Source organism: Equus caballus, chromosome 11 (assembly GCF_041296265.1).
Source record: "Equus caballus isolate H_3958 breed thoroughbred chromosome 11, TB-T2T, whole genome shotgun sequence".
Lineage (NCBI taxonomy): Eukaryota > Metazoa > Chordata > Mammalia > Perissodactyla > Equidae > Equus > Equus caballus.
The window spans coordinates 45,273,089-45,287,348 of record NC_091694.1 but is presented as its reverse complement, the minus strand read 5'-3'; the positions used below and the strand labels follow the sequence as shown (position 1 = coordinate 45,287,348).

Here is a 14,260-nt window from a genome sequence, read left to right as displayed (position 1 = left end):
AGAACGGAGTATCTGGGCTAGAAAGAAAAAGTGGAGCCAGGGGCCGGCCCCCATAGCCGAGTGATTAAGTTCGTGTGCTCTGCTTCAGCGGCCCAGGGCTTTGCGCGTTCGGATCCTAGGCGCAGACATGGCACCACTTATCAGGCCACGCCGAGGCGGCATCCCACATGCCACAACTGGAAGGACCCACAACTAAAAATACGCAACTATGTACCAGGGGGCTTTGGGGAGAAAAAGGAAAAATAAAATCTTTAAGAAGTGGAGCCAGATTATACAAAAGGCTTCTAGGCTTAGGTTCTAAACTCTAGTTCTTTATTTAGCTCATTACTGCGTCAAGCATATTGTTAGCACTCCTCTAAGTGCTCACATCTTCCTGAATTCCTGTAGGGCTTTTTGGTGTTTATTCTTTTTAACTTTGTAAGAGAGGCAAGCAAAGGAAAGGATGGGTTTTAACATATTGTTCAGTTTGTATTATGTGCCAGAGAATTTACTGTGCAGTCTCATTTTAACTCTCATAATCCAGCGAGAGGTGGGTATCTCCCAAGTTGTAAGGAGGAAACAACCTCATAGAGGCTGAGTGACTTAGGTCAAATAGCATGTAAATAAATACCTAACCCAGAATGAAAATCTAATCTGAATTCTTCTGGCTGTAAAGGTGGTGTTTTCCTACCGTGCTGTTTCCCAAAGTGTTTCCCAAAGTGTGTTATCTTTTCGTCCACTTAATAAGAGTACAAGTGATATGTAGATAGGATAAGCATAGTGTTACAGAATAGAACAGGACCTCTTTATGGAGGCTTCCCACATTTCCTATTTTCTGCTTCAGCATCCTGTTTGTTTGTTTCATAGTGCTCCACATACAGTGTACTTAGATGTCAGTTCATTAATCTTGTCCATTTAAGCCATTTAAACCTTTACTTAAAGAAAAATCTCAGAAATGACTTCCAAATCTTACCAAAATGTTTACTTCAAGTTATTGTTTCCTTTATAACTCTTAACACACTATTAAGATACATCTCATAACATTTTATTGGGGTTTTTTTCTTTTTTTGACTTTTCTCCCCCAAAGCCCCTCAGTACATAGTTGTATGTTCTAGTTGTAGGTCTTTCTGGTTGTAGCACATGGCAGCCGCCTCAGCGTGGCTTGATGAGCGGTGATAATACATGCCCTTAAAATTGTCCAAATCAAATTTCTTTTCCGTACTTTAGAGTACAGAACTTATGCTTCTGATAGAGTATTTGTCAGTGTGATAAAGTACATGATACTTGTGTATTCCTAAATATCAACAGCAGTCTTTGCTACCAGAATAGTTGGGTCTTTTAGAAATCTCTAAGACAGAATGGTGATTGTCAGTGAATTATTAATGTTTAGTGATAGTCCAGATTTTGCTTAGCTGATAATTTCAGTCATTCCTTAGGGGAGTTAAGGACTTCAGTTTATCAGATCATCTGAAAGCACCATAACGCCTGGACATTGGCATATGTAACTGCAGAAATGCCCTCACTGATTTCATGATAGCAGAAGTATCACAGAAGAGACTGCTTCTCTTGTGTAAATCTAGTCAAACATTTTCTGTGACTTCCTTTTTAAGTAAAGATCCATATGGTAAATTTCTCTTAGATTTAGTCCCTTGGAAATTTTTTCCCCAACAAACTTGGATACTTTTTTATCAAATAAAAACAAACTTGCGGCATTTTAAGTTGTTGCATCCATTGCCGTTGAGACAAAATCTGTGGTCTGCATTAGTTAATTGCCCATAATTTTTGTGTATATGTCTGTTCTTTTAAGTAGTGTCTGATTTGACTTGGCAGCCTTTTTATTTTTTTGAGGAAGATTAGCCCTGAGCTAACTACTGCCAATCCTCCTCTTTTTGCTGAGGAAGACTGGCCCTGAGCTAACATCCATGCCCATTTTCCTCTACTTTATACGTGAGACACCTACCACAGCATGGCTTGCCAGGCAGTGCCATGTCCACACCCGGGATCTGAACTGGCGAACCCCAGGCCACCGAGAAGTGGAATGTGCGAACTTAACCGCTGTGCCACCGGGCCGGCCCCAGCCTTTTTAATTTTAGTATGGCTTCGTTGGCTTTTTTTTGGGGGGCGGGGGGGTGGATACATTGAGACATTGTGGAACTTTGTTCCCCCTTTTCCCAACTTCTTGTACTTAGGCAGCAGGGTCATGTGAGCCTGTTTTGGCCAGTGAAATGTGACATTATGTGCCTTAACTGTGTAGAGGCAGTGAAAAATCCTTTCCTGATTCTCCTGTTGCTGCTTTGACTGGGGAGGCCTCAGGTACCAAATGGTAGAGCTCTAAGATGGTAGACCTTTACTTAAACATTTGAGTGAGGAAGAAACCTTTGTTGTGTCCATCCTCTGAGATTTGGGGAGTAATTTGATTCCCAAGCACACCTATCCTGTCCTGTGGGAATACAGAGTTACCAATCATAATTCGGGGCTAGCAGTTCTTTAGAAAAGATTTAAAACATGTCTACTCTCTCTTTTGCACTTTCAATTTTGAGATGTTAGTTAGATTTTTACATCCATGCTTCTCTGCTTTGCAGAATCCTAGGGGAGGCAGAGCTGTTTCAGAATTATGTCCCAGCTTCTCTGAAGATGAATAAAATCATCCTTTGGCTGGTATGTTAAGTATGTGCATACCATATGAAGGACATTTTGCTTTCATGACATGCCTCAGAATATGAATGAATCATAAAAGGACATAATACTTTCCCCCTCCGTGCAGATTAATTCTTTGGTGTTCTTTTTCATTCCTTAATTTCTAAACCACATCTCTTCAGAACTAACGATTGGGATTTTAAGGGAGGCATTCATCACATTAAGTTTTCTGGCCAGCCTGAGCGCTCGTTTATCTTAGGTCTGTTAGTTTTCTCTTTGGTCCTTAATCTAGCTGTTCTCCCAGTACTGTTGCTGGCACAGGTCTGGGTGTCTGATTTTCGTTCGTTTGGGATCCCTGCCAACGCAGACATCAGGTTTTCCTTTGCTGCTGTACTTCTCTTCTTCTGTTTTAGCTCGTAAGTCACAAAATTGTTTTCTAAACATGGTACAAGAGCTGTTCATCTTCATACAGGCACCCAGGCTCTCAGTTAACAGTTTCTCTGATAATCGTAAGATGGGAATGTTCCTAAAATTACAGCTGTTGACACTCCCCTCCTTCTAAGTTTGTCTTTCCTTTATTATCAAAAGATAAAATACTTTTTCTCAGCAACTGGTAAAGCGCTTCAAAATATCTGTTCTCTTCCCCTTACTAGTCTCTTCTAGTGCAGAATGGCTTTCTGTGATGATCAGTCTTTTCTGTATTGTGTTTGTCCTTATTTTCAAGTTTTTATTTTATTTTCTTTAGCAACATTTTTATTTTATTTTATTATTATTATTTTTAAAGATTTTATTTTCCCTTTTTCTCCCCAAAGCCCCCGCTACATAGTTGTGTATTTTTTAGTTGTGGGTCCTTGTAGTTGTGGCATGTGGGATGTGGGACGCTGCCTCAGCATGGCTTGATGAGCAGTGCCATGTCCGTGCCCAGCATCCGAACTGGCGAAACCCTGGGCCGCTGAAGCAGGGTGTATCAACTTAACCACTTGGCCACGGGGCCAACCCCATCAGATTTTTATTTTCTGAAGCGTCTATAAGGTAATAGTCATCATGTGATAAAGGAAAGATCTAAGGGAAAGATGGTGAGATTTTATTGAAAAGTACAGGTCTTACACTGCCACTTATAATTTAACAGTACATCTTCCTCTTGGAAAAAAGTGCTCTCGTTTAATAGAAATATTTATCTCAGGGAGTAAAGACTTCTCTTTATGTTCGTCAATATATATGCATGTGAAATATATTCTCATCCCAAACTAGCAGTTTCAAACAGCTGTGCCTGATAACTAATAATTGGTCTAGAGAGATTTTTTAATGAGGTGAATTTTATAATTATAAGGTGGATTTCGCAGAGAGAGTTTTATAATTTACAGATACACCTTGCTTTTTTCCCTGACTTTTCCCGTGATAGTTGTACATCACCCCCTAGGATAACTTTGCCTTCTTTCCATTTGACATAGTGATTTGGGAAGCTTGTCTCCATGAGCAAGCCAGAAATAAGTTTATGGTCTTAAGTTTCTTCTCATCTTGGGTCTCTGGAGGAGTTTCTTTTCGGCAGTCCTCAGTCAACTGAAGATTCCACTGTCACCATCATGTCTGTCGTTTGGATTACTTTTTTCATTGAGAACGGGACTCAGAGTTTCAGGCATAGATATTTAGTTCATTTTAGTGTGTGTGTGTTAAAATACGCATAACAAAATCTACTATCTTAACTGTTTTTAAGTGTACAGTTCAGTGGTATTAAGTATATTCACATTTTTGTGTAGCCGTTATGACCATCTATCCCCATGATTCTTTTCATCTTGTAAAACTGAAACTATACCTGTTAAACAGTAACTGCTCATTCTCCCCTCAGCCCCTGGCAACTACCATTATTCTTTCTGTCTTTATGATTTTGACTAATCTAAGTACTTCATATAAGTGGAATCATGGTATGTGTCTTTTTGTGACTGCCTTCTTTCATTTAGCATTATGTCCTCAAGATTCATCCATGTTGTAGCATGTATCAGAATTGCCTTCCTTCTTTAAGGCTGAATAGTAATAGTCTGTTGTGTTTTTATTTCACGTTTTGTTTATCCATTCATCTGTCGATGGACACTTGGGTTGCTTCCGTGTTTTAGCTATTGTGAATAACGCTGCTATGAACATAGGTGTACAAATATCTCTTCAAGACCCTGCTTTCAGTTCTTTTTGGTATATACCCAGAAGTGGAATTGCTGGGTCATACGGTAATTCTCTTTTTTAAATTTTTTCAAGAACCACCATTCTGCTTTACACGGTAGCAAGTACCATTTTACGTGCCTGCTAACAGGGCAGAGGGTCCAGTTTCCCCACATCCTTGCCAACACTTGTTTGTTTTGCTGAAGAAGATTAGCCCTGAGCTAACATTTGTGCCAGTCTTCCTCCACTTTATATGTGGGTCGCTGCCACAGCATGGCTGATGAGTGGTGTACCTCTGTGCCCAGGATCCATACCTGTGAACACGGGCCGCTGAAGTGGAGCACACCAAACTGAACCACTGTGCCATGAGGCCAGCCCCCTGGTTTTTTTTGATAGTGGCTCTTCTGATGAGTGTGAGATGGTAGATCATCTTAGTTTTTTAAATAAAGAAAAGAGCTAGGTTTTCCCCTTAACTGTCATGTCCTAAATGAGCCCTGGGGGCTCTTGATTGGGAATCAAATGATTATTGTATAAGGTGGCACTTTTCTATCCTCTGTTGTAGATTGCTTTGATGGGCTTATCTGCCTTACCCTTTTTTGACACCAACCAGCCACTTTTCCGTATAAAAGACAGGTTATAACCCTATACATTCTGCCTGCCTTTTCTTTTTCTTTGTATTTAAAAAAATTTGTTTTAGGAAGATTAGCCTTGCGCTAACATCCGTGCCCGTCGTCTTCCTCTATTTTCTATGTGGGATGCCTGCCATAGTATGCTGATAAGCGGGGCTAAGTCCTCACCTGGGATCCGAACTTGCGAGCCCTGGGCTGCTGAAGCACTGCTCGAGCTTAACCGCTACACCACCTGGCTAGCCCCCTCTACCTGCCTTTCTCGATAATCTATAGCAGATGAATCAGTACGGCTTCTGGACTTACAGTATACCAGGTTCTCAGAATATTCCCAAATGCCTTGTATTATGAAATGGTCTTGGTTCTGCTTTAGTCATTTCATGTACAGGATTGAAGATCAGATCGTATAATACTAGATAGTTCATATTATAAGCCTCTGTAGATGCTGTAGTCTTGTTAACTGAGAATATTATTTGAATGTATGATAGTCACCCCTTATCTGGGAGTGATACATTCCCACAGATCCATAGTGGATTTCTGAAACTGGATAGTACTGAACTCTATATAGGCTGTGTTTTCCCCTATACATACATATTTGGGGTGCTACAGCAAAACTAACATGAGTTTTCTTTCTTCATGATTTCATGTCTAGGTGATTTGTTTTTATGTACATCTTAGCAACCTGAGCATGTGTATGAGTTTTTTCTTAAGCCAGAGCTTTCACCTTTTCCCTTTAAGCAAGCACTGCACTTTACAGCTTCTCTTTGGCGTATTCGAATTGCCGGCATCACTACTCCCCCCGATTGGGGCCATTATTAAGTAACATAAGGGTTACTTGAACACAAGCACTGCGATACTGTGAAGTCAAGCTGGTAACTGAGGTAGCTACTAAGTGACTAACGAGTGGGCAGTGTATACAGCATGGATATGCTGGACAAAGGGATGATTCACGTCCTGGGCGGGATGGAGTTGGATGACATGAGATTTATTCACTGCTGCTTGAAACAGCGCACAATTTAAAACTTAGGAATTGTTTATTTCTGGAATTTTCCATTTAATATTTTTGGACTGTGGTTGACTGCGGGTAGCTGAAACTATGGATAAGGGGGGACTGCTGTATAGGACTTTGCTGGAGAGTGGTAACATAGGTAACTGATAACTAAATTCCCCTTTATATATTCAGTGAACAGATCTCAGACCTTCAGGATGTTGCTCTGTGTTTCAGAGACTTTTTAAGGGACAGATATAACTAAATTTTCTACTAAATAAAATGGGCTGTTGGGGCCAGCTGAGTGGTTGAGTTCGTGTGCTCCGCTTTGGCGGCCCAGGGTTTCACCGGTTCCGATCCTGGGCGTGGACATGGTACTGCTCATCAAGCCACACTGAGGCGACATCGCACGTGCCACAACTGCAGGGCCCACAACTAAAAAATATACAACTACGTACCGGGGGGTTTGGGGGAGAAAAAGGAAAAAAAAGGGGCTACAGTAAAAGGGCCTATTGAAATTGTTGAGAAAAAACCATAGGATCTGTGATTCTATTTAGAGAGGGGATCCTTTTTTTTTTCCTTTGAGAAAGATTAGCCCTGAGCTTACATCTGCTGCCAGTCCTCCTCTTTTTCCTGAGGAAGATTGGCCCTGAGCTAACATCTGTGCCCATCTTCCTCAACTTTATATATGGGACGCCTTCCACAGCATGGCTGGCTGAGCAGTACCAAGTCTGCACCCCGGATCTGAACTGGTGAAGCCCGGGCCGCCGAAGGGGAACGTGCGAGCTTAACTTCTGTGCCACCTGGCCGGCCCCCAGAGGGAATCCTTAAACAGGTTTCATTTACCTAGGGAATATTTTGGTCAAGCCTACCAGAATGTATTTCTCAGTCTATTTAATGTCTTTGTCTTACCCCCTTCATTCTTCCATCAAATGTTTGTGTGCCTTTTGTGGCATTAGGTACTGTGCTCTTCTGGGAATAGAGATAGAGATAGAGACACAGTTATACCCTTTTAGGAAGGTATTATTTAATGGGAAGAAAAACACTGATTCTCAATAAAGAGAAATGCAAACATGGATTGGAGAGCGGAAGGCTTCACAGAATAAGATATTTGAGTTTGATCCAGAGGGATGAATAGTTTCCTAGGCAAAGAGGAAAGCTCATTGGCCACCTCATCAACTTTTAGATAAAGCGAATGCAAGACCTCTGCAGACGCTTGAGTGACAGAACCTTTTTAAGGCAGTGTCTGATGCTATGGTCCTTTTCTTCCCTTGGGGTGATTATCTTCTGTGTTCTTGGATTTAAGAATTTCTTGTTTCCATGAGCACTCTACTTAAAAAGTTAGTCAAATGTGGTGAAGAGCTCCGGCATTTAAGTTAGATTGGGTTTGAATTCTAGTTTTACCACTTAGTAGCTGTGTGACTTCAGGCAAGTTATTCTAAACTTTAGTTTTCTGTCTTTAAAAGTCAGGATTACATGTTGTAACAGCTGGCCAACATTTTTTTCCATGTTGGGAGAAATTATGGTTACAATCCTTGTGCTTTGGTACGAGGTACGTTAAACCTGTCAACCAGTTCTGAGCCTGCTTGTTTTCCTGTGACGGGTTCTGAACAGTTTGCTTCTGTCTTGACCCTGGATCTCATTAGAATTGTAGAACTAGACCTGATGGTAACTCCTAGTCAGTCTGGTAGGTGGAGACATGCCCCCCTCTTAGATTTTGTACTCTGTCTTTATAAGGTTAAAAGACTGTTGGAACTCAGCAGAGACTTGATTTACCAGCTGGCAGGGACAATCTTGGGAGAATCAAGTTTTACTGGGATGTTGATCTAGAGATATTAGAGGCATGGGAGTATCTCTCTCTACTAGGCATTGGCAGTAAGTTTTTTTTTTCCCTTCCTTTTTCTCCTCAAAGCCCCCTGCTACATAGTTCTATATTTTTAGTTGTGGGTCCTTCTAGTTGTGTCATGTGGGACGCCACCTCAGCATGGCTTGATGAGCTGTGCCATGTCTGCGCCCAGGATCTGAAGCGGTGAAACCTTGGGCCGCTGAAGCAGAGCATGTGCACTTAACCACTCGGCCACGGGGCTGGCCCGTGGCAGTGTTTTTTGAAGATAGTGTTTTAAGGGGGTTTAACTTGTAGGTGGAAAAAGATGTATTTTAAGCAGGAATAGACCACATTTTAATGTATTAACGTTTGTGTCTCTCTTGTCACTGAAACCGTTTGTCTTGCATCTGGTTTTTTTTTTTAAGATTGGCACCTGAGCTAACAACTGTTGCCAATCTTCTTTTTTTTTCCCCTTTCTCCTTTTTCTCCCCAAATACCCCCAGTACATAGTTGTATATTTTAGTTGTGGGTCCTTCTAGTTGTGGCACGTGAAACGCCACCTCAGCATGTCCTGACGAGTGGTTCCATGTCTGTGCCCAAGATCTGAACCAATGAAACCCTGGCCCCCCACAGCGGAGCACGCCAACTTAACCACTTGGCAACGGGGCCGGCCCCCACATCTGTTCTTATAAAAAGCAAAGGATCCCCATACAGATGAGTTCAAATAAATGTTCAAATCTGGAGTAATCTGATTAAATCAAAGCACGACTCTGGAGTCATTGCCTGGGTTGTAATCCGCTGAATTTGTGATTTTGAGCAAGTGTAATCTCCATATTCTCTAGTTTCCTCATATAAAATGGGTATGATACTAGTACCTCCTTCAAAGGTCTTTTGAGATTAAATGCATTAATAATACTTGCAAACCATTTGAAACAGTGCCTGACATGAGGTGTTTTTTTTTTTTTGTGAATGAGTTTATTGAATGAATGTGTAAATACGTCAGAGAACAAAAACTAAGGACCAAAGCTAAGTTAAAGTCAGTGTGAAAAACATTTGACTCTTCTTCTGGCGGGATAGTCCAGTAACAAATAGAGGCAAGCTGCTTTAATGTAATGGATGTCTAACTAGGCTATCATCATACAAGGAAGGGGAAATGACCTGGAACCAAATATACTTAGTATGTTTGATTAAGATGCCGTTTGAATTGTGGGGATTTTATATTTCAGAGTTTTTGTAATAGCCGTGATTTTCAGTCAACTACCCATTGTTCCAACCATCAGAAGTCCCAGAAATTATATTTGACTGCCCACACTTTGTGTACCACACTGCCTGTGCATCCACAAGTAGTGATTCGACTATGAGTTGCAGGTTGTCTGGTCCGTAAGTTATGATCATACTTGGTGCATACAGATTTGCCAGCCTTCTTCCCCTTGCCCAGGAAATGCATAGATCACATTGATAAAATAGTTGCTGCAAAGATGATTTTATGATATACTAGTTGTGTTGAGAAGTTTATGTTAATATAATTGGTATTAATCCTCTGCTGATGGAGGTTTTAAGGGTGTGGCCAGTCTAGAGTTGGATAAATCAGAGCTTTTTCATACACTTTTGGGGTACAGTGTAGTTGGGATCATGTTTCCGTTGTTGACGTTAAAAGGATAAGACCAGTGTTGTCATGAGAGCTTCATTATAGTCATAATTTGTACACATTGGTACAAAGCACTGTTGCAGAACTTTCAGGGGTGGTAGGAAGCTCTTTCATTTTCTGACTCATGCTACTGCTATCCCTTATATGCTACCTTCAGGAGTGGAGGAAGTCCTGAAAATGGGGGGCTAAGAGGAATGGTTGGGATTGTAAAAATAAATAACTCCTACAACTCAGTAATAAAAAGGTAAATAACTTAAATAATTGGCAGATCATCTGAATAGTTTATAAAGAACGTAAACAAATGATCAATAAGCTCATGAAAAGATGCCTAATGTCATTAGCCATCAAGGAAATGCAAATCAAAATCTTGTTACCACTTCATATCTACTAGGATGACTATGAAAAAAAAAGGAAAGGAAACTTAACAAGTGGTTAGAGTATGGAAAAATTAGAATCATCCTATATTGCTGGTGGGGATGTAAAAATGATGCAGCCCCCCTGACAAACAGTTTGGCGGTTCCTTCCTCAAAAAGTTACTGTGTGACCCTGCAGTTCCACACCTAGGTCTGTATTCAAGAGACTCGAAAGCATACTTTACATGAATTTCATAGCAGCATTATTCATCATAGTCAAGAAGTGGAAATTCAACTCAAAGTCCATTAACCGATGGAATGGATAAATAAAATGTGGCATATCCATAGAGTAAGTGAAGTATTGATACGAACTGCACTATGGATGAACCTTGAAACATGCTAGGTGAAAGAAAGCAGTCACAAAAGACATAGTACATGGTTCCATTTATATGAAATGTCCAGAATAGGTAAATCCATAGAGATGGAAAAGTAGATTGGTGGTTGACTAGGGCTGAGGGAGTTAGGAGTAATACAGCGTGACCGCTAATGGGCATGGAGCTTTTCTTTTTTTGAGGAAGATTGGCCCTAAGCTAATATCTCTTACCAGTCTTCCTCCTTTTTTCTTTTTCTTTCTCCCCAAAGCCCCAGTTGTAAGTCATTCTAGTTCCTCTGTGTGGGATGCCACCACAGCATGTCTTCATGAGTGGTGTGTAGGTCCGCGCCCAGAATCCGAACCAGTGAACCCTGGCCTGCTGAAGTGGAGTTTGCAAATGTAACCATTCCGCTATGGGGCTGGCCCTGGAGCTTTTCTTTTTTGAGTGATGAAAATGTTGTAAAATTCATTGTGGTGACGGTTGCACAATTCTGTGAATATACTGAAAACCATTGAATTGTACTCTCTTAATGGGTGAATTGTGAGCATGTGAATTACAGATCAGTAAAGCTGTTATTTAATAAAAGCAGATAACTGCTGCTTCTGTAACTGTACCACAGTCTTTTGTGTGTTGTTTGCGGCTTTCTAAATGAAGGGAATTATTATACTTAATTAAATCTGGGATAGTAGAATATCATTGAGTGTTTTAAATGTAATTCCTCCTCACATTGTAAAAATATTAAATGTTCATTGTTGAAAAATTTTAAAGCATATAAAAGTGAAGAAAATCTAAATCATCTGGAATAGTACCCAGAGACATATCATTGTTAAGTTTTTAGTGGTATGTATTGGATATTTGTGTATAGTTTTTCCATATATAATGTTGCAAAGCCCTACAATTTAAAAGAATTAATGGTCTTTTTGGAGTAGCTAGGTTACTTTTTTAATTGCTCTGTTGGGACCAATTTAGAAAAGGGAATTACTGGTTCACTTCTGAGGCATATTTAATTTGTTGTTAGTTTTTGAGATAAACCAGTGTGGAAGTGAACTTGAAATGATAACCTCTTACTCCACTGCTTCTAAATTTAGCCTTTTTTTCATGACTATGGTTACAAAAACAAAATTGGGTGTTTCAAATGAATGCTTTCAGGCTCCCAGAAATGAGTTTATGGTCTTATTACCATATTCCCTACTATTTCTTTTTTCCTGAAAATGCTTCAGTATTGCATTTTTAAAAGTCAACTTTAATGAGATACGGTTTATATACAATAAAATATACTACTCTTACGTCTATAATTCAGTAAGTTTTGATGAATGTATTCAGTTGTTTAACCAACACAGTAAAACAATTCTGTTACCCACCAAATTTCCCTTGTACTCCTTTGTACATAAGCTCCTCACGTCACCCCCATACCTTGGTAATCGCTTATTTGCTTTCTCTCTTTATATTTTGGCATTTTCTTTTTTTTTTTTAAGATTTTATTTTTCCTTTTTCTCCCCAAAGGCCCCCGGTACATAGTTGTGTATTTTTAGTTGTGGGTCCTTCCAGTTGTGGCATGTGGGACGCCAACCCAGCGTGGCCTGATGAGTGGTGTCATATCCACACCCAGGATCCGAACTGGCAAAACCCTGGGCCACTGAAGCGGAGTGCATGAACTTAACCACTTGGCCACGGGGCCAGCCCCCTGCATTTTCTATAACTTGATTTGAGTGCAGTCGTAAAATCTTTTTTGGTCTGGCTTTTTTCAATTAGCATGATGTTTTTGAACTTCATCCATGTTACTTGTATCAGTAGTTCATTCTTTTTTATTCTCTAGTAGTATTCCATTGCATAGATGGACATTTGGGTGGTTTTCACCTTTCGTCTATTATGATAAAGTTGCTTTGAACATTTGTATTAAAGTCTTTGTGAAGATATATTTTCATTTCTCTTGGAATGATACCTAGGAGTGGGATTGCTGAGTCTTAACGCTGGTTAACTTTAAAAGAAACTACCAAACTGTTTCCCAAAGACCTTATCATCTTAATATTTCTGTTAATTTCCTGATATTCCTGAAAAGATAATTTTTTGAAACAGATAATGTTCCTGGGATTACACATATAATATAAGGTACCATGAAGTAGTGTTTCATAAGATCACTTTCTGAGTCATACCCTAAGGTACTCTTACTTAAGAGTGTTAGTTAACGTATGCTAAGGTGCTTGTTAAAATACAGATCCTCGGGTTTCATCACCAAAGATTCTGAAATACTAAAGTTGGAGAGCTACATGGTAATATGGCATTTAGTCTTTTCTGAAAGCATGTTTTTCATTAGTATGTTTATTCAGTTAGTATTAAGTTGTTTTTGGTTCTTCCTTTGCGTTCACATGCATTGTATTCCCTGTTTTTTCCTATACTTGGCATCTCCCAAGTTTTATCTGGGCCCCTTTCTTTGCTTGCCACCTAGTGGTAACAATTAGGAACCACCAAAAGTTTTGCTGATGAATGAATTCATAGGAGGTGGACAGTGCTCTTCTAAAGGAGGAAGGATAGAAACATCCAAAGATGAGTTTGACTTATTTTTGGAACTAACCACATGCTCAGTGTATGTTTACTATATGAATAAATTCCCTTCTTACCAAGACTTTTTTGAGAAGTATAATTTATTTGTATTTATTTGAAAGAAAATACATTTCAGAGTTTTAAATTTTTAATCTTTGTCTTAAACTGCCAGCTCAATTATTTTTTACTGGGAAATAGGTAGATGTATGTTCCTAGTTCCCTTATTTAATATGAGAATGAGGCCTCCAAATCGTACTACGTTATACTAGGTACCATATGAAGTCATTCTGATTCCATACAACCTTCTACTCTACATTCTTTTGTTCTAGGCTACTGTGAAGGCGTGTTAACAAAACTTAGTTTGTAAGGTCGGATTTTACTTTTTCACTTACAGAAATGGTGGAATCAATGAAGAAAGTAGCAGGCATGGATGTGGAGTTGACGGTTGAAGAAAGAAATCTCCTATCTGTTGCATATAAAAATGTGATCGGAGCTAGAAGAGCTTCCTGGAGAATAATCAGCAGCATTGAACAGAAAGAAGAAAACAAGGGAGGAGAAGACAAACTAAAAATGATTCGGGAATATCGGCAAATGGTGAGATTGTCATATTCTAGACATCTTTAAAGAAAGATGCCTTAGGTGTTGGATTTTTTTGGGGGGGGGGGGGCGGGAAGATTAGCCCTGAGCTAACATCTGCTGCCAATCCTCCTCTTTTTGCTGAGGAAGACTGGCCATGAACTAATTTCCCCTTACTTTATATGTGGGATGCCTGCCATAGCATGGCTTGATAAGCGGTACGTAGGTCTGCACCTAGGATCTGAACCCGTCAACCCCAGGCCACCAAAGCAGAACATGCAAACTTAACTGCTGTGCCACCAGGCCAGCCCCAGGTGTTGGACGTTTTAGATCACAGCCTAGTACACACATGTGTTGTATACATGTGTAACATACATTTTATATTTTAGTGGATTTGCATCTTCTACTCACCTGGATTAGGAGTTACAGGCTATATAGCATTTCAGGACAGAGGTGAAGTACTTTTTTCCCTGGAAGCTGCGGAGGGTGGTGTTCACCTTTGAGCACTGCACAAGTAAATAACTAATTTAATCTTTGTTTTTATTGTGGTAACTGCAAAATA

At 39.9% G+C, this 14,260-nt stretch overlaps 1 protein-coding gene across 4 annotated transcripts in view; it reads left to right on the top strand.

Annotated features, from left to right (window-relative positions):
• The window catches only part of YWHAE (tyrosine 3-monooxygenase/tryptophan 5-monooxygenase activation protein epsilon), a 41,377-nt gene that overhangs the window by 15,238 nt on the left and 11,879 nt on the right, over positions 1-14,260 (top strand). For all 4 annotated transcript variants that reach the window (XM_001504287.6, XM_005597648.4, XM_070227818.1 and 1 more), the window contains exon 2: positions 13,517-13,716. In XM_001504287.6, coding sequence (XP_001504337.1) covers positions 13,517-13,716 — 200 coding nt within the window. The remainder of the gene's footprint in view (positions 1-13,516; positions 13,717-14,260) is intronic.